General features: G+C 38.9%; 4 protein-coding genes across 6 annotated transcripts; all 4 read left to right on the forward strand.

Moving 5' to 3' along the window:
* Positions 1 to 1,417: 1,417 nt before the first annotated feature.
* LOC113701817 (thioredoxin-like protein AAED1, chloroplastic) lies at positions 1,418 to 4,112 on the forward strand. 3 transcript variants are annotated; one of them, XM_027222638.2, is made up of 7 exons: positions 1,429 to 1,852; positions 2,152 to 2,198; positions 2,303 to 2,417; positions 3,335 to 3,379; positions 3,460 to 3,519; positions 3,624 to 3,719; positions 3,794 to 4,112. In XM_027222638.2, exons 1-7 carry the CDS (start codon positions 1,547 to 1,549, stop codon positions 3,911 to 3,913), a joined length of 789 nt encoding a protein of 262 aa, XP_027078439.1. In that variant the 5' UTR covers positions 1,429 to 1,546; the 3' UTR covers positions 3,914 to 4,112. The 3 variants fall into 3 exon arrangements, with proteins under 3 accessions (XP_071915811.1, XP_027078439.1, XP_071915812.1); XM_072059711.1 differs by lacking the exon at positions 3,335 to 3,379; XM_072059710.1 differs by lacking the exons at positions 3,335 to 3,379; positions 3,460 to 3,519; positions 3,624 to 3,719; positions 3,794 to 4,112 and adding an exon at positions 2,733 to 3,221 and having other exon boundaries at positions 1,418 to 1,852.
* Positions 4,113 to 6,764: 2,652 nt separating this feature from the next.
* On the forward strand, positions 6,765 to 8,369 carry LOC113701966 (short-chain dehydrogenase ptmH-like). Its single transcript, XM_027222890.2, has one exon. The coding sequence runs from the start codon at positions 6,794 to 6,796 to the stop codon at positions 7,640 to 7,642; it is 849 nt and encodes a 282-aa protein (XP_027078691.1). The 5' UTR covers positions 6,765 to 6,793; the 3' UTR covers positions 7,643 to 8,369.
* Positions 8,370 to 9,479: 1,110 nt separating this feature from the next.
* LOC113701814 (AP2-like ethylene-responsive transcription factor ANT) lies at positions 9,480 to 14,124 on the forward strand. Its single transcript, XM_027222636.2, has 9 exons — positions 9,480 to 10,653; positions 10,779 to 11,454; positions 11,716 to 11,798; positions 11,935 to 11,943; positions 12,048 to 12,136; positions 12,219 to 12,292; positions 12,383 to 12,433; positions 12,533 to 12,609; positions 13,209 to 14,124. The coding sequence occupies exons 1-9, from the start codon at positions 10,317 to 10,319 to the stop codon at positions 13,841 to 13,843; spliced, it is 2,031 nt and encodes a 676-aa protein (XP_027078437.1). The 5' UTR covers positions 9,480 to 10,316; the 3' UTR covers positions 13,844 to 14,124.
* Positions 14,125 to 23,342: 9,218 nt separating this feature from the next.
* Positions 23,343 to 24,732, forward strand: LOC113701816 (receptor-like protein 44). The gene has a single exon (XM_027222637.2). It carries the CDS (start codon positions 23,641 to 23,643, stop codon positions 24,463 to 24,465), a length of 825 nt encoding a protein of 274 aa, XP_027078438.1. The 5' UTR covers positions 23,343 to 23,640; the 3' UTR covers positions 24,466 to 24,732.
* The last annotated feature ends 2,668 nt before the right edge of the window (positions 24,733 to 27,400 follow it).

A 27,400-nucleotide genomic window follows, 5' to 3' on the forward strand; every position in this document is an offset into this window, starting at 1 on the left:
AATCGTGTGGTACAGAGCCTCTGTTTTTTCATCTAAACAATTACTTATGTGGTATGAACAGATTTACATTATTGTTCTCAGCTCAGATTTTGTCATTACCCATTAAAAAGTGAAAATTGTCACGGTCATAAGTATAGAACGGGCTAATTTCCCCTTGTATTGTTGAAGAAAACAAAGATCAAGAAAGTGTGGTCTTGACACGGGTTATTAGGATTTCAATTTAGAATGCTCACACATTCCAATCATTGTTCCTGCGTCTCTCCATATTAGTATTGCCTTTTGTCGACTAAAACGTTGTTGGATGAAGTTCCGACATCATCGTGGATTCCGCGTTGTCGTCGAGCTGCATGCACCATTATATTTGTTCTGTAAATCTGTTAGAATGAAATGGACCGCTGCTTTTGCATCAAAATCAGTCGCACTGGAACTTCCAGCAAATTCTGTCCAATTTAAAGCACATCCATCGAGTTGAGCAGTACCACGACGGAGCAGCGCTTGAAATATGGTTGTGGTGGTCTATGGCAGTCGAGTTTCCTATGATTGCCTTCTACGTATCTCAGATTTGAGACAAATATGTTTCCGCATTAATTGTCTGAAGATTTCCAGCCAACCGAATTACTCTAGAATTCAGATCTTAAGTCACTTTCACGCATTGCGAATTATTTTTTGTTTGAGATGGATCCCCAAGACCAAGATTGTTCATCGCCTTATAGTATTCCTTTTGCTTGGCTAAGCATTTCTCTACTCAAATCCTGCAAATTGATCATCGGCAGTTTTCTTTCATCTTTTCTTTTGAACCCATGCCACGTATTTCAACCCCCTGTTGATTGGTTTTTTTTTTTTATCGCAACGATAACATTTGTATAATCTACTCTAAGGAAAAGAGGAGAAGCTGACGAAATTTTTCGGTCAACCATCATTAAGTGGCAAGGTGAATCCTTGACCTTCCATCCCCTATTGATTGGTTGCTTCCTCAATTGTTGTCTAACTGCCTTTTTTTCAACTCCAGTAAATGACTTTTTGTTGAAATAATTAAATCCAATCCCAGATTAACCTCTAAAAGTCGGAACCCTTGAAGTCAACCCAAGGACTTAACTACCCAATCCAAACCCCCCGGAATCGATGTGGGACTACTAAACTAGGACTGTAGAGCGCCTGCTGCTAAGTGTTGTCTAGCTGCCTTTGACATCATCAAATTCCTCTACCAACGTCAAACCTCAAAAGAAGCACTCGGGCCACTTTTGAATGGGCTACTATTGTAGTAGCAGTGTGAGAGACGAACGGGAGCATTGTACGGGCTCGAAAGATGGCATAGATATGCTACCTCTGATTTGTAGGCCTTTTAATCCACTAGAAATGGGCTCAACGAAGTCCAAGAAAATGTACCAACCGTTGATCTCATCAGGGTCAAGAGCCTCATGCTACGTCACCGTTTCATCTTCTTTCGGTGGAAACTGGAAAGTTCTCCCGCCACATAAAAATTTCCTGCCATCGTTGCCCCGATCCCCATCCCGCGCTTCGGTCTCTCTCTCTAAAGCCTAAAGCCATGGCGACGACGATATCTCCTCCGCCGCAAACACTAATATTAAAACGATCGTCAATTTCCACTTCCGTTTGTTTTCCGTCATCTCAAAGGCTAGTGTCAGCACCCCAGACTTGTTCAGTTTCAGTTAACTCTGTCAGTTCAATCCATTTCCCAAAATCCAAAAGGCTAAATCGTTCTCCGGCTAGAGCTCAAGCCTCCTCGGTTGCTTCTTTTTCCCAGAATGTCGGGGATTTGCTGGGTGATGTCAGCATCTTCACCGCCACCGGCGAGCCCGTCAAGTTCAAAGACCTCTGGGATCAAAAACAGGTAATTCACCCACACTTAAATTTATACTGGTGGAGTAGTTTTTTACGCTTTTTTTAAAATTTTGAGAATTACAACATTAGCTATGCGCTTTTATCAGATGATGATCATTGACCGTTAGTTCCTAATTTTACCGCCAGCGCTTCTTTTTTTTTTTTTTTTTATAAATAATTTTAACTAAAATCACACTGCCCTATTATTTAACCCATGATATCCTGATTTTATTTTTTTAATTGGTAATTGTCTTTTAGTCTAATTCTCGATCAGGGGATTTTTGCTAAATCTTCCTTTTTTGTTTCTAGGGAATGGCAGTTGTTGCTCTGTTAAGGCATTTTGGGTGTCCTTGCTGGTAAGCACGGAGCCATGCAAGCAAATGCTATTTTCTGTGATGGTTGCCTGCTTGATCTTCACACTGGTGCTTTTTAATGGCTTTCTTTGTTCACAATCATTTAGCTGGGAACTTGCTTCAGTACTTAAAGAATCAAAAGAGAGATTCGACTCTGCTGGCGTGAAGCTAATTGCTGTTGGTGTTGGTGCGCCCAGCAAAGCTCGCATTCTTGCTGAGAGGGTTTGTCTCTTGCATTTCATAGCCGCCTTTTTTTTTTTTTTTTGGTTAACATGAACTTCAAAAGATTTCTCTTAACATTTATTACTTCGAAGAGTCTAAACTATTTACTATGTGAAATAGGATTGACGTTGGGTTCGATTAGGATGTTTAGATGGTAGCTTGACGTATATTTGACATCCATGATCTAAATTCTGGATTATAACTAAGCCTGGTGTCAAGTTACTGCAAAACAAGAAACAAAGAGTGCAGTAAATCGCACCAGATTGCACTATCTGCTCTTATGATTTCTTCAAGAAACTCGAGACCTTTTTGCAGTCGTTTTTCAAAAGGATTTTGGTTTGCCAGTGTTCAAAATGTTGGATATGTCATAAGCGTGCAGAAATGATTCTTGTGAATAAGCAATGGAGTTCATTTTGTCTGCCTGTGCCACATTTGGTTGTGCACCATTTCTTGCCTCCTTGGTTAGGATGTCTGGCTGGAATGGCAGAATGGGACTTGCCTCCTGAGTTTCATGGAAGCTTATCCACTTATGGAGGCCTAGTGTATCAATGGTTATTCCTAACCGTACCTGTCCATGGTTTTCAGTCTGTTTTAGGTCATATTTGGGCAATTAAACTTGCAATTTGGCAAGGCTGCCAGCAATATAACTGCTGATTGATTAAGATTGTGAGGCTGAGTTATTCTATAAAGATGAGATTCTACACTGGATTTCTTTAATGTGTAATATGCTGGCATGGGGTTTGTATCATTTTAAAGTATAGTTGAGTATATATGAAAAGGATCCAACGATCCATTTCTTCAGCATCATTTTGCTCTGAGAAAGATTGTTTTGTCGATTATTTCCACAATTTGATTTCAAGTAGTTTTTCATGCTATTGTTTGAGCTGATGCTTCTGGTAATGTTCTTGTATGGCCAGTTACCATTTCCAATTGATTGCCTCTATGCTGACCCTGACCGTAAGGTAATAGCTTGTGTGTTCTCAGTTATTGCCAGTTCAATTTCTTCCGTTTGCCATCCTAACTCTGATGCTTTGTATCTCAGGCATATGATGTCTTGGGCTTGTATTACGGTGTCGGTCGAACATTTTTCAACCCCGCAAGTGTAATATTTTCTGTTGTCTTATTATCGTTAGTATTTTTGGTAAAATGGGTTTATCATCAAAACTAGCGTTTTTGGTAAATTCTTTTTGGACCCTGACCTAACAGGCTAAAGTTTTTTCAAGATTTGAGACTCTACGAAATGCTGTAAAGAACTACACTATTGAAGCCACCCCAGATGATAGAAGTGGAGTCTTGCAACAGGTTTGAGCTCGTAACCTTTAGGGTCCCAGATCAATGTTACTCTTCTCTCAACATTTTGATTTTCTCTTGATTAGGGAGGGATGTTTGTATTCAGAGGAAAAGAATTGCTATATGCTCGGAAGGATGAAGGGACCGGTGACCATGCTCCCTTAGATGACATCATTAATATCTGCTGCAAAGTCCCCATTTCATGAAGTCTTTCTCTGCTCTCTCTCTTCTAAAATGGTGCTTTCTGGTGTATCTGTCATTATTAAAGTTAGATAACCAATATCTAACGGCTGTTTTTTATAATGCCTTCAGCATAGCACTTACCATTTTTTCTGTTGTCTGTTCACTATAGTGTGAACTGCTCTCCATCTCGCGCGCATATGTAATCATGTAAAATTTTGTGTATATCGCCCCCGAGGTAGTCCGATTGGTTCCGTAGTTTGATAGTTACTAGCAGGTCTCGTGATCGATCCTCGTGTGCTACCTCACTGTGTATCCTTGGGGCAAGGCTCTACACAATTTTCGAAAATTAGTCTGGTCGAAAGGATGGAATATCCTTAAGTGAGAGAAAGAAAGTGTATGTATATCGCTGTTCTGTTCTTGAAATTACTAACTAAAGACTCTTGAGAATAATTTTACAGGCTGGGTAAGCTTAAGTATGTCCGCATAGTCTTTTTGCGCTTGCCCGGACTGTTATTGATGCACTAAGCTTCACGGTCACTGTTATAGCTACAACAGAAAATGGATAGCTGTATATGTGAAGCGAGCTACTTGAATACGCTCAAGGACGTGCAACTGTGCAAGCATACTCATGGGTTCCGGCGGTGGAAAACTAAAAACTGTGAATAGGATTAAGACGTGATAGTTTCTCGGATCAGATGATCCCTTTGTTTTTTTTTTCTTTTTAAATGTTCAGAAGAAATGGATGATAGTATTTGAATTACTAAACAAGTTTGACATCGTCATTTAGTCCAAACCACTACATAATCCTAACAAGAAGCTAAATGCAAGCTGAATGGATCTTTAGTGATGCATTTCCAGACTACCTTTTCATCTCTTACCCCAAAAAAAAATGGTATTGTCCCTTTTTAAATAACTGGCCCTTGAATTCTGTGGTTCCAAGTTCATTGGAAATAGATATCAAGATAAACTTAAATAGTGTGAATCTTTCCATTCTAATAATGTAGAGGAAGTCCATTTCCTGGTTGCGAAAGAGAAAGCCCTCCTGAATGGCAAAATGGAACCATTTCCAAGGACGTGCAAGCAGAGACATGAAAGGCACTTGCGCCCAAAATGGGTGACGGATGTAGAATCTTCTTTGAATGAAAGCAACCCCACCCTGAGATACAGAGTGGTCTTGTTGGCAAAATTTTGCTATTCCACTCGCATTCAGATTGTAGAGGACCAGAGGTATCCTCGGATTGGATACTATTTTAGGTTACCTTTCTTTGCCTGGTGAGATAAAAAAAAAAAAGAAGTTATTAATGCAGCATCCTTCGCATATTTTGGGTTTTGGCTCTTCATGTATCTGGAAGAGAGCAAGAATAATGACACTCCAAAACTGTAGTTTAATCACCTGAAGAGTGAAGTCTATCATTTCTTACAAGAAAGATAAAAGTTTTACTGTGATTCATCGTAATTACAAACATTGAATTTGATTAGGAAAGTGATACTGAGAATTGAGCCTTTTACAGCTGCAACAGAATTATAACATCCTAAATTGAACCAAATAAAGGGTCCTTTTTGGAAAATCGAAGCTTGACCATATCACATTTAAGCCCACATCAGAATGCAGCCTCACGTTCGTTGGAGCTTTTTATGAATTTGTGATGGAAAATCAAATGAGGTTGTCCTGTATGGTCCATGCAAGTCTAAGGTCCCCCAGAGTTCATATCATACAACTAAAAGAAAGCAAAAAGGAAGACTAATAGTACTAAGTGTACTGACAGTGCACGCGAAGGTGCTATGGACGAATGAAATTTACGATTGCCCTTTTTTTTTTCCTTTTTTTTTTTTGGGGTTTTTGGGGTTTCTTTGCAAAATGCAAAGGTATTGGTATGATGAGCCAATTGCCATTTTGGATCTAGATGGTAGATAGAGAGAATCTTAGGTGAATGTGACAAGACACACATGCCGTAGAAGATGACATTTCACACACACTCAGTGTAGTGTGAGACAGAGAGGAGAAACTGAGAAAGAGAGAGAGAGAGAGAGCAAATAAAGAGAATGAGGTTAAAAGATTTGCTGTGGTGAGAGAGTTACAAACGAGGGGGACTTTAATGGTGTAGAGATAGGTCTCTCTCTGGGAGCTTAAAAGGGCAAGCAGCTGCTAGCCCTTTTGTTCTCATGCAGAACCGCAGGCCACACCCATTGGGCTCTGTGGTCGTTCTCAGCTAAGTTGCTATCCATCATCTACTTTTTCTGTTGACTCCTCCTCCTGCCCAATGCCCATAGCTGTGATCTTATTTAGATTTTGTGTTCCCACCTGAATTCTGAAACCAATCCGCATCCTCTTTAAAGTGCACTGCCATGGACTCTGCCTTTATTTTTTTTTTTCCAAGTTAAAATCGCTGATTCCTTCTCTACCATGAATTCCCTGACAGCAACATACGTGTTTCAAATTTGTTTATAACCAAGACAAAGTTTGTTCGTTAAAAAAGAATCAAGATTTGCCTGGGATTCAAGTATATACTGTTGTCTTTTCTAACATATTTCATTAGCAAAACGAAGCTGAATTAGCAGAATTTTGATGATAAAGTCACCGTCGGCCAACAGCATGCAAGTATAGTTTGCTGGCTAATATGGCAAATAATATTTCATGTAAGTCGGCACGTAGGATATGCGCCAGGCCAAGCGGGTAGAGTCGCATAATCAGAGAATTTAGATGAAAATCCATCGAAGCCGGCTGACGTAACGTGACATTAGTATATGCCATTGCACTATAGCATATGCTCCCTGAATACGTAAAACAAGAGGCAATATTGGCGGAGTAAACATAGATCTTCATCAATCTCTTCTTAATTAAAGTTATAAGAAGCATAATGCGGTACATCAAGATTGGACACCATCCCGAAATAGGAACAAGGATGAGTGAAGGCAAGGTCGTTCTGGTCACAGGATGTGCTAAAGGGGGCATCGGTTATGAATATTGCAAGGCATTCGCCGAGCAAAATTGTCGTGTTTTCGCATCTGACATCCCCACCCGCATGCATGATATGTTAGAATTAGAGTCGGTCGACAAAATTGAGACACTTGAGCTTGATGTTTCATCAGAGGACAGTGTCTCATCGGCTGTGAATTCTGTGATATCAAAATGTGGCAGAATAGACGTATTGATCAATAATGCAGGAATAGGAAGTGCTGGCCCTTTAGCTGAGCTGCCGTTGGAGGTAGTGAGAAAAGCGTACGAAGTCAACACTTTGGGGCAATTAAGGATGGTTCAACACGTAGTCCCTCATATGGCTTCTCAGAGATGTGGTAGCATAGTGAATATCGGGAGCGTTGTTGGAAAAGTGCCAACCCCGTGGGCTGGCTCCTATTGTGCTACCAAAGCTGCAGTACATGCCATGTCCGACGCTTTGCGGGTCGAGCTGCGGCCATTTAATGTCGATGTGATCTTGGTGCTTCCGGGTGCTGTAAGATCAAATTTTGGTGACACCAACATGGAGAAATTGGGAAACTATGATTGGAAACTTTATAAAGAATTCAAGGAAGCTATTGCCGAGCGAGCAAGGGCTTCCCAGGGTAGCAAAGCAACAGATGCAGCCCTTTTTGCTAGACACGTAGCAAAGAAAGTATTGAGTCCTAGACCACCAAAGCAGGTTGTGTTTGGTCACATGACTGGGTTGTTTGCTCTGCTTTCGTGGTCGCCCCTTTGGGCTAGAGATCTCTTTTTCTCTACTCGATTCAAGCTAAATAAGAAAGCCTTCCTGTAAGGGGGTTGCAATGCTGTAGATTGTCACAACGTATGCATTTGAAAACATTTTACTACTGGTTTTTTTTTTTTTTACCAAAAACACTGCCAATGTTCAAGTTCCAGTACATGTTCTTAAAACTTCCAACAGTGACATCTAACAACTACAATGTTATCCGGACAAGGAAGAGCAATTCTTTCCTGGTTAACTAGCAGGTTTCCCAGCATAAAGTGTCGGTACTATACACAATCATACAGTACCAAACAGAAGATAGGACCATCTGCAGATGAATTGCTCCCCACACCCCAACCTTCCCCCGCCCAAAATTTAGAAAACTAAAGCCCGAATTAAGGGATAATGCATTTCCAAATATGCTCCCAGGGGGGGGTGGGCATAAAACAAGGTGGTTATATAAGGTGGTGTCTATGCGTAGACAGAAAATTATAAGGAGGTCTGAGTAGTAAAGGACTAGAGCCGTTTATCAGACCAAATTTTCCTGGGAATAAGGGATTATGACTTGGCCTATTTGAAGCAGACAAAGAAGAGAAATGTGGCTCCACCTACTCCTGCATCCAAATTTCCACTTCCCATCTGCTGGATGGAGTGACATTTTTGTTCAGGTAGGGAACGAGCCTCCTTTATGAGGCCCAGTACTATTTTGGGCAATTTGCTATCGGCCTTTCGTGGATGGTTGGATATTACTCATCATTTCTATTATAAGGAAAAGGGTCCATGACTCTTTGCCGTAGCAGTATCCTCCATCTTTAGGTCGTTTTACTCAACTCTCCCTTTTGAAAAAACGAATCATTTCTGCGAGAAAATCTGTCTCCATTAGCGTTCTGCATAATTAACATTTAACATCCGCGATTAAGAACGTAAGGTTGAAATTTCCTGAGCTACAAAGATCTCGTACCTCCTCCGTACTAAACATCAGAAATCAATGCAACGTGATACTTTTTCAGTCGGGTTAGGAGCTTGATTTAAATTTGGGATGTCATTCTCCTCATATTAAGCTTCGTTTCCAATTAATGGCCTAAAACACCTGCTGTCACGACAATTCTTGTTATTGATTGTACACTTTTTAGCATTATTATTGTTATTCTAACCTTTTAATGTATACAAAACTTGGTGTGCCCTTATACCAGGTGCAAGGGAACAAGGAAATTGTATAAAACCATAGGGAGAGGGGAAAGGGAGCGGTGAAGTTCTTTAAACTAAACAGTAGAGAAGGCTGGAGTGCTGCTTGTGAAAGGAAATATGCAGAGAAAGCAGGCATGCTAGTCAAAAAGATTTTTTTGTTTCTGTTTCTCGTTTGCATCTGCGCTGCAGCAGCAGTACCTAAGCAGACAATAGACGTATCAATCCAGGCAACATCTAGACGGCATCGTTTAGACTTGTCAAACAGGCTCTGCTTCCTGCGGTGACCAAGTAGTAGCCAGCCATACATAGTACTAGATGCCCATTAATCAAAAGAAAAGAATTCTAAAAGAAAAAACAACTAAGCTAGTAGGTCCAGTTGCAGCAGAGGGGGCTATGTACTGTACTGGTGAAGTGATCAGATCGACATTTTGTCTTCTGCCCTATGAAATCTAGCTAAGCTTCTCTGATCCTGCGGGATTGTAAAAAAGCAACACCACCTAATTGATTGTTAAATCATATCGTATTAATGTGTCCACCCCCACCCTCTGCCACTTCCACTCAATTACCGACGGATAAAATATTTCTCCCCAAGATGAATAAGTCATGAGCCCCTCCCTGTACACAACATATAAATCTTGTTGAGCTTTGACCAAAGAAACCCTCCTCTCGCCACCCCCCTCCCCAAACAAAAACAAAAAAAAAAAAAAACGTACAAAAAGAGAAATGCATACGTATTCACAAACAATTACTATAACTGTATGTGTACTTTGACACAATAGTGTTCACTGTGGTGTTGGAACGATCAGTAATGGTATTGAAACAGCATAAAGTCCAGGCCTATTTTAACAGAGGTACATTTTCTTGATTTATGCCCTGGACCCTTCTGATTCGATCCCTCGGTTTTGCACTTGGGATAATAGAGTGTGCTCTGGGGCCATTAGTTTGATTGATGGTCTTTTTGAGGACTTGGTATTTCTGCTCAAATATACCAGTTTAGCGGAGCAGTGTAGTTTTGTGTTTTGCGTGTGAGCATACCACGGAAAGGATAAAAGAAAAAGTGGAAGAGGATTAGAGGAAGGGAAGGGTGGAGCGGAGGACAGGAAAAGTAAAAGAAGAAGTTGTCTTTCTCAAACACAGATCCCTATGGAATGCAGGATGGATGCCCAGCATTGCTTGCTGGAACTCATTCTTTTTGTTCAAGTTTAAAGGGACTAGCTGTGTTCTCTTTAGAAATCTTTTCAGTGAGAGAGAGAAAGAAAAGTAAAAGAAAAAGACCGTAGATTCAGCTATTCAGTGGGTTTTTGGGCTTTCTTTAGATTTTGGCAAGATTTCGTCTACTTAGTCTCCGCAGCTAGAAAACAAAATACTACTACTACTTGCAACTTGCAAGCTGCTACTCCTACATAGTTTCAATTGGAGGGAGCAAAGAGATTGAGGAGATATGATTAGTTTATATGCTTTCCAATGATTGACTCCTCAGTCCTCCCACCAGGCGAAGTGAAACTGGTAAACTACTCTAGCTAAGAGTAAGAAGACTCTCTTCTAAGCGGGAAAAATGAAGTCCCTAAGTAATGGTAACACCAGCAACAATAGTAATACTAACTGGTTGGGTTTCTCTTTGTCCCCCCAAATGAACAAAATGGATGGTGGTGCTGCTGCTGCTGCTTCTGCTGACCATCCTTCCCAAACAGCTCTGCCTTGCTCTAATGCAGTCTCTAGCTCAGTCGCATTAAGCTTTTCCCATCCTTCCTCTCATTTTAACTACCCTGGAATCTACCGTGGGATTGAAGGTGACAATGCTGCTGCGTTCTACTCGCCTGTGACTGTGATGCCACTCAAGTCTGACGGCTCATTGTGCATTATGGAGGCTATGAACGTTTCACAACCACAAGGTCTGTCTAGCTCAAAACTAGCTTCTTTTTGTCTTTTTGGTTTTTTTCTTGTTTGATGCTTTGTAATACTTGCTTATTTACCTGTACCCGCGGAATCTTATGAGTTTTTAACTTTTACTATCAAGGTATGCTTTCAACTCCAAAACTTGAGAACTTCTTTGGTGGAACAACAATGGGGACCCATCACTACGAAGCTGGTGAAAGACGAAGTATGGCTCTCAGCCTAGACAGCATGTACTACCACCAAAGCTTGAATCATGCGCCCAGTAGTCAAGATTTCTTGAACAATCTACAAGGGAACTCCAGGCAGCAGGAGCAGCAGAGGCAACAGCAGATTCAGGTTCAACAGTATGCGGAGTACTCTCCCTTTAGATGCCATGAATTTTACCAGGCATCAGAACAGGGAAGCAAAGAAACTCATCTTGCTGAAACCAATCTTCAGCTGCCTATAATGGCAGATAATGATCTTTCTGGTATGAAGAATTGGGTTTCTAGGAATTACCTTGGCGATCATTCACTAGAGCCTAAGATGACTGGCGGCGGGGTTGCAAATAGGTGTGAGTCTGGTTCCTTTGGTGCAATGGGGTATGGGGATTTGCAGTCCTTGAGCTTATCAATGAGCCCGGGTTCACAATCAAGTTGTATTACTGGTTCCCAGCAAATTTCACCCACAGGGACAGAGTGTGTGGCCATTGAAACTAAGAAAAGAGGGCCTGAAAAGGTCGAGCAGAAGCAGATAGTTCACAGAAAGTCCATTGATACATTTGGGCAGAGAACCTCACAGTTTAGAGGCGTAACAAGGTTAGATCTTTTGACTTGGTTCGTCTAATATCTCTTTTTTGTTATCCATTATTTGTCTTAGAATAGTTAAATCTTGGTTTGTTAAACAAACTTGCTCTTCTTACATAAATAGGATGCTAGTTTAGCCTGTCCTTATTCTGCTTGCTCACTTGTTATCATGCTTCGTAGTTTAACACTAATTGTCCTCTGGTCAAACAGTATTTGGTATCCTTAATGTTGGTAGTACTTATTAGAATGCCTTTTCCTCTGGATTGTGATCAGGCACAGATGGACTGGTAGATATGAAGCACATCTATGGGACAACAGCTGCAAGAAAGAAGGTCAAAGCAGAAAAGGAAGGCAAGGTAAGTAACTAACAAGTTATTTGCTACAAAATTAGCCACATTGTACATATTGGCAGCTTTCTTAACTTGCTAACTTTGAATCCTATCCTTCTCATGTTATTACAACGGGGGTTGCTTCTCTGATGACGTCTTCCAGTTTATCTAGGTATATTTGTTTTCTAAGTCCTTTCGTTGTTTATTTTTCAAATGACTGAGCACTATTGTGTTTATGTTCCTAGCACCTCATGTACTCCATAATGCTGAACTTAGGTGGCTATGATATGGAAGAAAAAGCTGCAAGGGCTTATGATCTGGCAGCACTCAAGTATTGGGGTCCTTCGACTCATATTAATTTTCCGGTAGGGGTTTGGTTCTGGTAACTTGAACTTAGATATCCTATTAACTCTCCTTAGCCTGATTTGCTTGGTGATGCCTTTTCAGTTGGAAAATTATCAGCATGAACTTGAAGAAATGAAAAGCATGGCAAGGCAGGAATATGTGGCTCACTTGAGAAGGTGGCTCATCATCCTTTCTATCTTATAGCATCTGATTTTTTCTTAAGTCTGACTTTATCCTCTCCATGATATCTACACTACAATTTGCAGAAAGAGCAGTGGTTTCTCAAGGGGAGCTTCAATGTACAGAGGAGTAACAAGGTCTTAGAACTTAGAAACAGATATATACTGCTATGTTTCTGATCATGATTAGTATCTGTTGTTTAGCTGAAATTGTATTCTTATATTTTTCTTTAGCAGACATCATCAACATGGACGATGGCAAGCTAGGATTGGCAGAGTGGCAGGCAACAAAGACCTTTACTTGGGGACCTTCAGTGAGTTCTCGGACCTAAACAATCATAATTTTTGTTCATCCTACTACTAACTTGTACTGGCTTTTCCTATTGTCGTGCTAGCGTTACAAACAGGTTTAGGTCTTGAAAGATTTTTTTTTTTTTTTTGAAATAATTTATCAAGTACATGCTGTACAAAAAAAGTAAATGAATAAATTAGACCACATCTCTAGGATGCCCATTTTTTGCTACTTATTGACCCTTGAGACTTCAGCATACTGCTGATAGTGACGCAGAGATTAAGCCTTGCGGGATTGTGCGATACCAGCAAGGAAACAGCTTTTGCGAAAAAACAGTTCACTGGGGTAAACGGCAATGCTGCCAACACGCCAAGGCCACTTTGGCTTTTGCCCCCGTTTTTTTCCCTCTTCTCGGATGCTTTTGCATTTTGTTGATTAACTTGCCCTTCCTTTTACACAGCAGTTAGAGTTGTACATATTAATAAATCATTCTCCTTTAGTTTTAACAACGTAGTGTAGTTGTATAATGTTGGGGAAAGCGGAAAGCAGAAAGCTGCCTCACTCATAAACTGATTATTGCATTTTAATTAGGTTTCTAAGTTTTACTTGATAACATTTCAGGCACCCAAGAGGAAGCTGCTGAGGCCTATGACATAGCAGCAATCAAGTTTCGGGGTGCGAATGCTGTAACCAACTTTGACATATCTAGGTACGATGTAGATCGGATCATGGCGAGCAGTAACCTTCTTGCAGGCGAACTAGCTCGTAGAAACAACAACCTGGAATCTAGCAATGACATCTCTATTGGGAACCCTTCCAATCTCAACTGCAATGAGGAAGTTAACACCACCTCCAAGGAGAATAATGATAATGTGTTAGACTGGAATGTGGCTCTTCATCAGTTTCCTCTTCAGAAACCGGGTGATCCCGAACATTTCAAGACTTCATCTTTTCCAGTGTCTGTGAATGATTTGATGGGGATGGAAACGCTTAGCACTACCGCTCATCAAGAGGCGGCAGGATCAGGCAAGATGATGACTCATTTCTCAGAACCCTCTTCATTGGTGACGAGTTTGAGCTGCTCCAGAGAAGGCAGCCCTGATAAAAGCAACAGTCTACCAATGCAATTTACAGTTCCTCCAGCAGCATCCAAGTTGTTTGCTAGCCCATCACCCCACACGGCCAACCCTTGGATCTCTTCAACTCAGATGAGGCCTCATGTCTCTGTTTTTGCTTCGTGGACAGATGCATCATGATACAATCAGTGTCTAATTAAAACGGACCCTGCAGGTTTTGACTTTTGCATGAGCAACAGGCAAGGGAAATCATGTGGTTTTTCCCTGTAGTTACTGGCTCTAGCGGGGCCCTGTAAACTCTGTCGAGAAGAAATTCAACATTTCCCAACTTGGGCACTAAATTTATGTATCAAAAGCTTGAAAAAATTGATGGCGGGAAGCTTTAGAGGAAATGATTAGGTAAGGTTTCTAATCCATGCGTTGATTCATTGACCAAATGAATGCACCCCAATTCATGATTAGATTTTGCTTCTCTGCACCTTTAAGTACAGAAGCAGCTCAAAGTTTCCCATAGCAGAAAGGTCTATTACCTGTGTCTTTGACCATCAATTGGGCTACTTTTCTTTCTTTCTGGATGTAGATCCTCCGGTTATCTATTTCAAACCAGTAATCGTGACCGTAAAAATTTTTCCTTTTTGTTTTCCAACCTAAGCTTTGTCCAAAGGTGACAAAAAATGCCAGCCGCCAGCCTTTTTCATTTTTTTTTTCTTCAAAAAGTTGAGAAAAGGGTGTTAAGAATGGATTCTGGCACATTATTACTTTGGCGGTAAGTAAAATGGGCCATAACTAGTTGAAATTTCCATAGTGCTGCAGTTTGTGGTGCTTGATCTTGTTCATATCTCTTTTCTCATCTTCGCTTTTCAAGATTTAATCGGCATTAGCTATCAACCGAAAGCAATCATCACAAAAGTGATTTGGCGTCTGGACGTCAATAATTGCATCCTTAATATCAATAATCCTCACGAGCAAACTCGTTCACTCGTGCACACAGGTAATGCAAGGATTTCATGTACGAATACTAATGATATGATGCAATCATATCATATTGAAGTCACCAACAACGGCTCGATTAAGGATGAAAATTCAGACGCATGTTTTGGCAACTGAATTTCATCTATTAATTACTACGGAGTGAAATGCATGCAGTCCCTCAATTCTAGATTCTGGCTCTAGGTCATCCAGTCCGTCCATTCTTCCTTTCCCCCCCTCCCAACCTTCTCTTCAAAAAAAAAAATGGAGGAGGAGGGCGAATCTTGGATTTTCTGTGTTGATCAAATAACAGTCAGGGAAGAGATTTATTATATGTATTTCAATCCAATTTACCGGGTTCTATCCCTTTGTTGTAAATTTGAAAGGGTAGAATAATAACATATCATCTTGATCTGGTACGTACAATACTGAAGTGGGGAAAAAGGGAAAGGGAAATAAAGGGAGTGATGATGCAGTCAAAAAGGAAAATTTGTGAGTAGTTGTCTAGCATGATGGGAAAGTCTTGGATCAGAGGTTGTCCCGTCAACAAGATTAGCAATTATGTTGTCTCAGGCTTGTTTTATCTTTGTCTTACTAATACACATTTATTATTATCATTGTAATGGGAAATTGCCACCGAACATGAGGTGTAAACGTACGTTGTTTAGAATTGTTTTGTAGTACGTATTTCTTAGGATGGGATCGCTAATCAGATAAGCAGCCCAAACTGCATGCGTGGTTGCTCTCGAGCTGTAATTAATTAATTTATACGAAAAGCACGTTCTCTTGTCTTAATAGGAAATTGTCAAAAGTTTAATCATGTCCATGCAAACTTTTCTTGGATGATTTAAACATTCAATGCTTGTACAGAAGCAAGTATCTACAAGCAAACAAGTTTTTTTTTTTTTTTTCTTTTTACTTACTTGGGGGTTATAAATATAGTTGTAAACGAATTGAATCTAGATGAATATATCATGTTTGAACTCTGTTCATTAAATTATTCGAACAATACTCATATTCATTCAATACTATTCGAGTTCTAAATTTGTGTTCGTGTTCGATTCGTTAAACAAAATTCTAATTTTAGTTTGAACTTAAGCTTGACTCGTTTAACATAAATGTACTATTCATGAACAAACTCGAGACACTCGAGTTCAGGTTCTTTCTCATAAAATTGATGCAATTTGCTTGTCTATAGTATTAACTACCAAGAAACAACATGTTTGAGACTAACAGAGGTTGGAAAGTTTGGAATAGGAATTATGAATACAATATAAACCCTAAATTTTGTAAAATGACAATGAGGCCCATGTTCGCAAATGACCGTTTAAATTCATGAACTATCTTGTGTTCGTTTGATGATTTATCGAACCAAAATATTCGTTCAAACTCGACACATATAAAAAATTCAAACGAGCCAAACTAATGAATAGCGCAGTTGGATTAACGGCGTTAGTTATAAAAAGGACATTCGCTACACTTGACTATTGAGGTTATCGTCCTGTTACTTTAACCTCACACATTCTTCTTACCAAAACATATATATAAGCCTCACACTTTTGTTCAGAAATTGCCAGTTTCATACTTGGATGGATGTAGTATAGACTGCAATCGATTCGTACAGAATATCCGGAGAAATTTTATGACTAATGAATCGAATGCGTTTCTCCTCCTATATTTTTTCTAATCTTTTACAGTTTTAGGAACCCCCTCTATAATTTGCAAAATAGCAGTAAATTTCCTTTTTTTTTTGCATAAAACTACTCGTAACTATTTTCAGTTAGTAAGGTTTCCCATCGATAATGTGGAAGTCATTGAGGAAAAAATTTCCAAAAGGAAGAATAGTCTTTTAAAAGGTTACCCAAAAAAAAAAAATATATATATATATATATATATATATGTATATGTATATTGCTAATCGGATTAGTCTCAGTAGGAAGTAATCTAATAAAAAGGATAGCTTTAGAAAGGAACGAACAAGAGTGTTGGGTATTTTCAGGATTACAGTGGCCCAAGTGACGTAAATGTCGCCAGTTGTAGCAAAATGCTTAATTCGTTGGGCTTCTTTCTACTATGGGCTTTAAGATGCCAAATCCTCTCAGAATCGTTAACCATCTGCCCAAAGGATAGGCCTCTAGAAAGATCGATCAAACCGTGAGCAAAGGCTATCCTTGGAACATGAGGGATCCGAGGCACATCACCTTCCGGATTCCTTGCGAATGCCTGGCCCAATTGCTAATGAACAGGCCTAAGGGGAAAAGATAAAAATGGCAATTTTCTACTTGCGCCAGTCTGTCCAGTCCCACGGAACCTCAGCAGAGCTGTTATTTTAGTCAGTTGACCATTAAATGCAAAATTTATGCTTTTTTTTCCAATTGAAAATAATTTCAAGAATATCTCAAGTGTTATTCAAAACCAACAATATCCCGCAAATTGCTTGCCTGCCAAGATTCGATAGTTGATGGAACGCTTATGGGCCAAATTTTTTTTGTTTGTTTGAGCTGTAAATAGCGAGTACTTATGTCTTGGTTATGAACCACGAATTATTATTAAAGATTAAAAATGTGAGATTAGGAGACGAGAGACAAGGCGTTGAGAGATTGCTATCAGCAGAGAATGAAACGATAATCTAAATCTAATGGCCCATTGGCTACCAACCAAACAGATGTTTGAGCAGCAAAGGGAAGGATTTTGGTATGATGCTGGAGGGGGACCCCAGGTGTTTGTAGGAGAACTACCACAAAAAGGTTTATGTGGTTAGCTATCCTTTGTAGTCATTTTCTTCCCTGCTTTATTCCGTAAAGTTGTCTCAGTTTTGAATGTCAAGATCCCCGTCCCAACAGACACTTAAAAAAAGACTTGCCAAGAACAAATCCAAGTAGTCAAATTACAACATGATACGGTTTCCCTACCATACCAGCCTCTCTTTCTTCTGTTGTCGTCAATGTTTTGAAAATCGGACCGGACAAGCCGGTTGACCGGTTAAATTGCCAACTGTTCATAGCATCGATCCGATTCTATATTGCAGTTGACTTTGTCAGAAAATCGGTCAAACCCTTAGAACCGGTGAATGGGGGGGTCGAACCGATGGTTTTCGATTTTTAACTTTCCTTTTGATTTTTTTTAAATTTTGCAAAACACAGCTACCAAGGATTGTCGGTTTTTTAGTTTTCCTTTTAATATTTTTTTAAGTTTTGCAAAACACAGCTACCAATGATTGAACTCAGGACCTTTGTGATGAAAGACCAATGTAGCAACCATTGTACCATTACATCCTATAAATTTTTTATGATAACTCATTTATATAAAACAAATATCCATTTTTCTTTTCTCCGTTTTCTCTACAAAATCTCATTTTTTTATGACTCTTTCTTTCTAATTTTCAACTCTCTCTCTCTCTCCTCTCCTCTTTTGTCACACTCTTTTTAATCAAACCTCTTTAGTTTTAATTTATTGATGTTTTCTTCAATCTTTTAATTTTATTTTTGTCCATTAAATTGAAAAAAATTAAAAAGAATTATTTTTCTTAAACTTTAAAGACTAATTATTAAATGCCACAACCACTCACTTTTTATCTCATTATTTGTTTCTTATCAAGTTTGTATTTTTATTTTCGATTCTCCTGACTTCCTTTAAACTCCAAACTTCTTTTTTTTAATTGTAATTTCAAAATTCCAAAAACGTAAATTAAAATTTAACTCACAATCTAAATTCCTATAAACGTGAATTTTGTATAATTTCAAAATATTGTGGTATATTTTGGATTGAATTTAAGATTATTTTTTGGTAAATATAATTGAGATTGAGATGAAATTTATTTGTTTCAACTTATAATTTAAAAATTTTAATTTTGAAAATCCAAGTTATTTGAAAATATTAAACTTTTTATCATATAAAGTTTTAGATGAGTCCATTACATGTCTTATTTTGTGCATATATATTTATATAAATTATTTTTAAAAAAATCATTGAACTACGGTCCGACTGGTTGAACTTTGACCCGAACACTTCACCGGTTCAATTAACGGTCCGAGTTTTAAAACATTGGTTGTCGTGGAAGGCCTCGTCTCACTTCCTAGTTTGTCTTTTTTTTTATGCGGAGTCAGCATGAACATTTTATTGCTTTAGTATTATGCATGAACATGAAATAAGATAACGAGTGATTAAATGAAATAGAGTCACCAATTGAGTTATTGTTTCCCTATTCAAGGGTTAAAAAACAAAAAAAAAAAAAAGAAGAAGAATTGTCGAAGAAGAAGAAAAAGCACAACATTTATGGGATGGAATTCTTAGGTGTAAATTATCGGAGATGGCAAAAACTTTATTAGACAAAAAAAGCTGAAGATGACTAGCGATTGGGTTTCTGTGTCTAAAAGAAGGCCAACGCAAATAATTCAATCCATGAACCAAAACTAGACATGCACCACATATATATATATCTCTTAAATGAAAGAAAGCAGATACAAAAACTGAAAAAAGTTTCTCCGCCACTACCCTGATCTACCCCCGCCCCGCCAGCGAGAGGCGGTGGTGGTTCAGTTCTGGAACATTTACTACTCCATCATTGAGTGTGTTTGGACAGCCAATTATTTGGCCAAATATATTTGCTGACATCACCATTACAATTTTCAATACACCTTTTTATCTTCCCAATTACCTTTTTATCTCACATACATCACATCACAAAAAGTGCTACAGTAAAAATATTTCAAATAACTTACAATCCAAACACACTCATTATTATTATATCCCTAACTTTGAGAGCGAAATTTTACCTGGCAGAGTTGTGTGGTTAAGTGCTAACCTGACCTGTTCAAGCACCAGTAAATGTTCCATGGGGGCAGGGAGCCAGTGAAGACGCACCAAGTATTCAAATTATCGTACTTTTGTACAAGATGATTATTGGACAATCGGTCCAAGGTGCATTCGAAACGAGTAGCCCACTGCTAGAGGCTGAGTAGTGTACTGTACGAGTGTTAAAATTAAATTAGTGGTAGTATTATTATTAATACTACGACTCCCCTCCCCACTATTTCTATTAGTCGAGTCAATGGTGCAGCCAATGTCTATCTCTACCACCAGTTCTACAACCAGATGCATAATTAGTGCGTTTCATTGCGTCGCCAAATCCCTAACCTTTAGTACCAACCGTCCACCTTTTTTGTTTTTGTTGGTACTTTATCTTTTACCACTTCATTTTCCAAGCGGTGAGATTTTAGAGGCTCTTAAACCAAAAACCCATAATGACATGCCTTGGAAAAACACACTGATAAACCCTGCATTGGTTGGTTGGTTGGTTGATTTTTCAAATGCACCCAAAACCACTAACTACTCCCTCCCTTTTTTTATAACTGACGTTTAAGGTTTTGCACACCAATTAAGAAAAGTTTTTCATTGCTTAAATCTGTACACTACTTTCCTTTTGTACCCTCATTAATTATCCAATTCACCCATGTTTTCTCGCACTAGAGTACTAAATGGTGCTATTTTACTCGGCCAAAAGCAATGCAAACTAACTCCCACCAAACTAGGAGTAGTAATTAAGAACCCTGTATTGGAAAAGAGAGATAAAAGGGTAAAATTGTGAAAAAATAATTAATATTGTATGGGGATAATAAAACGACAGATAAAAGTACACTAGAGCAAATTTCTTAAACGTCAGTTATAAAAAAATGGAGGGAGTAGTTAATGGTAATTATTGTGCAAGTATTCAAGCTAAGACTAGCATTTGTTCCGATTTCAGAAGACCGACGAATTACACATCATTTTCGAGTCCCTGTCAGTGTCACACACACACACACACGAATGAGTTGCCTGCGCACGCACACACACACACATATACATGTGTGTGTGTGTGTGTGTGTGTGAGTTGTGGGGAGGAAGAGTGATGGATTGTGCAGCGTTAATACCCACAAAGTTTGTTTCCGACTTTTCCCCATAGATATTTAGGAGTAAGATGATATATCTGCGGAGGAAAGAGATCATGTTGTCGGAGGGACCAGTTAAGGCTATGGTACAAAATTCTCAGGAGCAACGAGACTGCAACTCCTGTTCCCGACTTAGGACGCAGCACAAACTTCACGGGCCTGCTAGGCAAAAATATGGCTTCTTCCTTCACTTTCAGTGATCCATGAAGCGCTTTTGGATTTAGAGCTTTGGACTTTGCTCCCAACAGCATGTTCATTTGTGCTAGCTTGTAGGAAAAAGATGTTGATTCTGTCTTGAGCAGCTTATTGGGATATGGACTGACATTATACAGTTATAAATGGATAATGTGTTTTTGAGTTAAACACCATGATAATCTAGATTATTGTGTTTAAGAAGAAAACTAGATTGTGTTTAAGTAGCTAGTATCCTAAAGTGAGTTCCATATGGATGAATGATTATGCAAAAACTTCAGCATTAGCAATAAAATTTGAATATTGCAAGCGTGACTCTTTCGCAATCTCCAAACTCACAAAATAATCACTACTTCCTCACCCTTTTGTGTTCGATGGACAACCAAGTATTACAATGGGAAGTTCGTTTTCCATACTCCTATAGTCCTATATATGCTACCTTGATACATTTTTTAAGCTAAACCCTCACCCGTTTGAGGAATTAAGTACTAAAAGTTACTCAATCCGGTGAAACCAAAACTACATAAACAGCAGCTGAGAAAGTACTTGGGAGTTTTTCGACTTGGTTTCGCGCCCACTGTCAATGCAGCTTTAGGCTGGGTAGAGCATGAGTAAGGTGGTCCATCTTGCCGTCCAAACCCGGTGATAACTTTTAAATTAAGCAATACTTAAGAGGTATCATTTCAGAGAACATGCATAACATTAAAGTAAAACAAAGAGAGAAGAGTGGGAAAGTACTCTACAGTTGAGGGGCCAGAAAAATTGGAAAATCGTCTCCAGCAAGGCCATTTCTTTTCTTTCTTTTTTTTTAAAAATTAAATTTTTGGATAAATCAAAAGAGCCAAGAGGGGCAAGTGCATCAATAATCATCTCTTAACCGTGATTATAAAAGTTTTAATCGACTTTAATTGTTTCATTAAAGCAAATAGGAGTAGCTGTTGCTTAGTCCGAAGAGATAAGCTTGCCGCATAAAAAGTGTAATTGAACTAGAATTCGACGTTGCTAGCCGCCCATGAAAATGAAAAGAAGAGCGCATCAAGTGCCCAAAAATTGCCATTGAGGACGGGATTAGTGTTGTCCCCATCGAACCCCATCAGTCCTCAAATTTTGCAGCAGCTGACCCACCCCCAGTCCGCAACAGAGAACACCCCGTCTCGCTCGTGCCCAGTATTTTGTATTTACTTCCACTTTCATTTTCACCAAGCCTATAAAGTCTCTAGTGGGATCCTGCCTCCCCCAGTTCTTTTCTTTTTTATTTTTATTTTATTTCTGGGTGTTAAAGACTAAAGAAGAGAAGCTAAGTATTAATAGAAATTAATTCTCATTCTCTTTCTTTTTTTTTTTTTTGTCAACACAGGGGTGTCCGGATCAAGACCCGAAGGCGGCCCGACTAATCCCCTGCGCCCAAGTACACCGCCACCCCAAGCGCACCGGGAGTTAAGTGGGATTCGACCACTTGACCTTAGAGTTCCGGAAAAATCCCAAGACGATGGTCTAGCCCCGGGGGGGCTCCTAATTAATTCTCATTCTCGTTATCCCATATTCACCACTCCCCCAGCACTTCCCCTACCAAACACCCCAAAAAAAACAAAAAAGAGCCTTATGATGTGGCAAAAGCCCACAGCATGAGCATGAATTAGCTCTAATTAATTATGAAAGATCTCGAAAACATTAGCCTAATCGTTTGATAGGGTGGGCGAAGGTCGGGTATCCGCCTCGTCCATCATTTGACTGATCTGACCCGCAAGATCCTTATCTTGCCCATCAGTTATTTTTTTATCCTTATCTGCCTCGCATATTAGCGAGTACCTGCTAAGTTAGGGTTAGCTCAACAGGTATTCGCTTTGTCCCACTTATCATTTAATTTTTTTAAAAAATAATTTATACTAATTTAATTTTATATTTTAATATTTATCTAAAATTTAATAAAGACTTTGTTCTAAAAAAAAAAAGTCTCCCACTAAGAAACAAGCATGTGAAGAAAATACAAGATAAAGGAAAAAATTTAAAAGACTTCAAAATCAATAAAAATTTGAAATAAGTAACACATTTTTTTAAATATATGTTCCACATTAATTAAACTATTTTCTATAAAATATAATATCATGACCTCGACAAATGAATCTTGTAAATAAACTATAGGCTCTCAATTTGTAATATAATTTGTTCAATGAAATTGCTCATTTAACTCTAAAAATATTATTTTATAATATGTGTATAAAAATAATATATATATATATATATATATATATACACGAGGGCGAGTCGAGTTCCCGTGAATTTTTAATTATGCGGTCATAATTTATCCTGCATCTTAAACGGCGCCCGACACTCTTTTGATCCAATCAAATAATACAGATCATGTATTCTAATTTTCGAGTATTGGATACAATGAATTTTTGAGTTAAAGGATAATTTTACCCACCCTGATGACAAATGACAACACCAATCCCCTTCCTCCTGGTCCGTGCTCGTGGTGCTGGGCTAGCGTGCGGCTTGTCACTCTCATAAGGAAATTACGAAAAATCCCAAATAAAAGCATCCCTCTCTCATTCTTTAAAATTCTTTCTTCGTTGCTTCTTTTTGGTGAGTCCCCTCCCTTCCCCTTTTCTCAGTTTCTGAACATCAGCTCTGTGAACTTCTACTAATCCAATATAGACTAGAGCAATTAGTCTAATTACTTCCATACATTACAGCAAATTGTACCCATCTTCCCCTCCCACCTGTTGCCAACCTGCACTCAGATAGTGCTACAAAAACGTCCCCCCAAGAAAAAAGAATACTTTAGTAACTGCTAAGTATAATAGTGTCTTATATTTCTCCAAACGCATTTTAGTGCCACCAGCCTCTAGCCCCCAACACAACACCCTCCACCCCCCCACAAAAAGAATGGGTGTTTGGAGCAACACAAGAATCCTGCTGCTGATTATCCTGCTAACGTGCGCCCTACTCCCGCCATCAGAGCCAGATCCAAACGACGAGTTATGCTTAACCCACCTCAGTGAATCCCTTCAAGACCCATTAAAGAACCTCCAAAACTGGAGCAAAGCTACCTTCGCTAACCCTTGCCAAGGCTTCACCTCCTTCCTCCAAGGTGCCACCTGCAACAACGGCCGCATTTACAAACTCTCCCTCTCCAACCTCTCCCTAAAGGGCTCCATCTCCCCCAATATCTCCAGCTGTACTAATCTTCAAGCACTCGACCTCTCCTCCAACGCCATCTCCGGCTCCATCCCCCCTGACCTCCAATACCTCGTCAATCTCGCTGTCCTGAACCTCTCCTCTAACCGCCTTTCCGGGCCAATCCCGCAACAGCTCGCTCTCTGCGCCTACCTTAATGTGATCGATCTCCACGATAACCAACTTTCCGCGCTCATCCCTCAGCAGCTGGGATTGCTGGCCCGCCTCTCGGTTTTCGATGTTTCGAATAACAAGTTGTCGGGTCCGATACCTTCGTCCTTAGGAAATAGAAGCGGGAACCTGCCGAGGTTTAATGCGAGCTCCTACGAGGGGAATAAGGATCTGTACGGGTACCCATTGCCGCCGATGAGGAGCAAAGGGCTATCGGTTCTGGCCATTGTGGGGATCGGATTGGGGAGTGGGTTGTTGAGTCTGGTGCTGAGCTTTACAGCTGTTTGCGTATGGTTGAAAATTTCGGAGCAGAAAATGGCTGCTGAAGAAGGCAAAATTAGTCAACTCATGCCGGATTACTGATTCAGCCTCTTTTTTTTTTTTTTCTTTTTTTGTTCTCTCTTGAATTCTTCTTTTTTTAAAAAAAAATATATTATTAATGGAGCTGCCACTAAGAATCAATGGCTGGATAGGATTGGATGGAACTTACAGGTATGTTTAGGGAGGTGGTGTTAGTATTGGTAGTAGATTAGCAGTAGTAGTAAATTTTAGTGGCGATGATTGTGATGGGCATCTGGATTGAAGTTCCATGTTGTTGGCTTTTTGCTAAAATTTGGGGGTATTTTCCAACTTCATTTTTGGGGGGGGGGGGGGGGATTTAGTTGCTCTTTTTTTTGTTTTTGTTTTGTTTGCGCCCCCTTTTCCGTCTTCGGTTGTGACCGTTTTCCTTCTTTTTTTTTTTCCCACCTTTTGTGCTAAATTTTGGTTTCATCCTTCTGAAACATTTGACAATGTAAAGAATTAACGAATTCAATTACGAGTTAAGGCAAATATATTACGTACATTTTTTTTCTCAAATTGTTTCTTTTAATATAGTGGCACTGTATTTTTTTAGTGCTCTACAGCATTAATGTTAGAGTACTTGTTGATTTTTTGCTTGTGCGTACGCTAAAAGTTGACTTGCGTACGGTTATTTGTGGAGACATCTCATGTTTGCAGAGTTTGACTACTAAAAAATTATTAATTGTGGAATGGGAAACATTCCAGCTGATCACAATCTAATTTTTTTCTTTAGTTTGTATACTCCTGTATTATACAGACTAATTAGCTTTAAATACTGTGGATTAGTTGCTGGCGCGACTAGAATAAATTATGGTATTAGCATTTAATACGATGTGGGATTTGCTGATTTCTATTTCAAATCGTCCAGTATTTCTGAGACCTTAGTTATGATTGATTTTGATTGTCAAGATTTTTTTTTCTTTTTTTGGGTGGTGTCGTGCCGGGTTGTTCGTGGTGTAAACACTAAACAAGGGTCGTGTTTTGTATAATTAGAGAGAATTCGTGATTATGTTGAATGATCAATCAACACTAAACAAGGGTCGTGTTTTGTATAATTAGAGAGAATTCGTGATTATGTTGAATGATCGGAAGGAAAAGACACAATATGAGTCTCTTTGTAGAGCAAGATGTCAACGGGGCAGGCAGGCGGGTAGTTAAAGTTTATTCCAAGCTGTTGAATCATGGGCGAAAGGAACTCTTTTTCTTCGAAATTATTATTATGATTATGAACCTAACTAAGAATTTAGACTCCCGCGTGAAGGGAGCTTATCCAATTATTAATATATGTTTGAACCACAGTTAGAGGGTGGTGTGTGTGTTTGAACCACAGTTAGTCAGCCAGTTTTTCATACTACTATTTCTGTTAAGCCAAAATAATGAAGCATATTATTGATGATTTGATACTACTACTTCACAATTTTGAAGTTGGGCACAATGTCAAGATTGATTCAATTAGATATTTTTTCGCAATTCTCCTGACCTGATTAATAGTGATGGTGGTTTGACTTTGTGATTTTGATCGATCTGTTGGCCATATGAAGCAGCGCCAACATCCTAGGCCTAGCTTTCGTTTCAAACGTGCTCACATGCTTTTTAGTATTACTTTTTAGTATTCTTTTTTATTTTTTTTTTCCCGAAGGTAATAATTGTTGTACAATTTAATTTATTCAGGAGTAATTCGGAGGGGACTGAACCACCACCGGATCAAACGAATGCACTATGCACCTGTCTGGAATTTTGAAACCAAACCACTTTAAATGTGAATTTTTGAACTCTTGCATTCGACTCCACCAAGCCTTAATGGCTGGGTTTTGGCTACACAAGACAGACATTCGTGAGAGAGAAAAGTTGCTTCCTCCGAAGCTGGGTGCGGTCTTCCTCCTGTTTCTACGCTTCTTCCTTTGTTGTGGATTGTTTTCTCTAATTTGCTTATACGACGTTGGAATTTCAGCTTGAACGACTGAAGTAAAAGTGCCAAAACTTTTGTGGTGATTGCTGATTAGGCTTATCAACATGAAATAGAAGCCACTAGAGCCTGAACTTTTTTTTTTAGTCAAAATCGTTGCCACGATTTTTCCGTAAACCAATCTTATCGACTGCTAAAAATTTACAAATTTCTTCATGTTAATTTAATCGGCTCTAATTTTGTTTCCTTTTGGTAGATGAAAATACCAAAAGAAACGGAGGAGATTGATGACTGAAATTAACCCGATATTCCTGTGAATCACTTGACACCCGTGCTCGTCCTCCTCGTCATATTAATTTCCCCGTAGAAAATTCCCGATGGGCTCGACAAATTGAAAGGGCAGCACAGAGAAAAGAAAGTGATGCATGGCACCTTGTATGTATCATCAGATCAAATGGATCACAAGATATTCAACTTCGCACCGAAAGTAAAAGTTAAGTCAAAGTGTGCTTTAATTCCTCTCATTAATGTATCCCCCAAGAATACCATGCATGTTATGGACTCATCATTTTCTGGGCCCTCTTTGCCCAAAATCCCTAAGAAAACTCTCATGAGTCTTCAGACTTTCAGCGGCCGATTCCATTTCCGTCAACTCGGACCAAATTGATTTGGATTTAGGTATGCTTCCCAAAATTCGGGACGAGTACAATATGAGATATTATATGCATATATATTATATAATTTTTTAAAAAATAATACAATTAAAAAATTAGGCATAAAAATACTTGTTTGGCAGAATATTGCTTATAAAATCGTAAGTGAATGGTACGAATGTCTTTGAAAGTTATGAAACTGAAAATACAACAGTTAAAATTACTATATTTTTTAAAAGATCATATTATATTTATGCTAATTTTGACCTATATTCTTGTGTATGAGACATTAAATTTATTAAAATCTTATCAGCTTATTATTTTTATATGTATAAATCTATAGAATTATGTTTTGTTATGTACATAATTATGTTATATGTCACTATCATGTTGTATA

Source organism: Coffea arabica, chromosome 7e (assembly GCF_036785885.1).
Source record: "Coffea arabica cultivar ET-39 chromosome 7e, Coffea Arabica ET-39 HiFi, whole genome shotgun sequence".
Taxonomy (NCBI): domain Eukaryota; kingdom Viridiplantae; phylum Streptophyta; class Magnoliopsida; order Gentianales; family Rubiaceae; genus Coffea; species Coffea arabica.

What these genes read in the sequence shown, in the direction of transcription:
- LOC113701817 (XM_072059710.1), top strand. Translation starts at nt 1,547, where the DNA reads ATGGCGACGACGATATCTCCTCCGCCGCAAACACTAATATTAAAACGA. An exon ending in CATTTTGGGTGTCCTTGCTG is followed by an intron (nt 2,199 to 2,302) that starts GTAAGCACGGAG and finishes ACAATCATTTAG; the next exon opens with CTGGGAACTTGCTTCAGTAC. An exon ending in CTCGCATTCTTGCTGAGAGG is followed by an intron (nt 2,418 to 2,732) that starts GTTTGTCTCTTG and finishes ACCTTTTTGCAG; the next exon opens with TCGTTTTTCAAAAGGATTTT.
- LOC113701966 (XM_027222890.2), top strand. Translation starts at nt 6,794, where the DNA reads ATGAGTGAAGGCAAGGTCGTTCTGGTCACAGGATGTGCTAAAGGGGGC.
- LOC113701814 (XM_027222636.2), top strand. Translation starts at nt 10,317, where the DNA reads ATGAAGTCCCTAAGTAATGGTAACACCAGCAACAATAGTAATACTAAC. An exon ending in GAACGTTTCACAACCACAAG is followed by an intron (nt 10,654 to 10,778) that starts GTCTGTCTAGCT and finishes TTTACTATCAAG; the next exon opens with GTATGCTTTCAACTCCAAAA. An exon ending in ATGTACAGAGGAGTAACAAG is followed by an intron (nt 12,434 to 12,532) that starts GTCTTAGAACTT and finishes TTTCTTTAGCAG; the next exon opens with ACATCATCAACATGGACGAT.
- LOC113701816 (XM_027222637.2), top strand. Translation starts at nt 23,641, where the DNA reads ATGGGTGTTTGGAGCAACACAAGAATCCTGCTGCTGATTATCCTGCTA.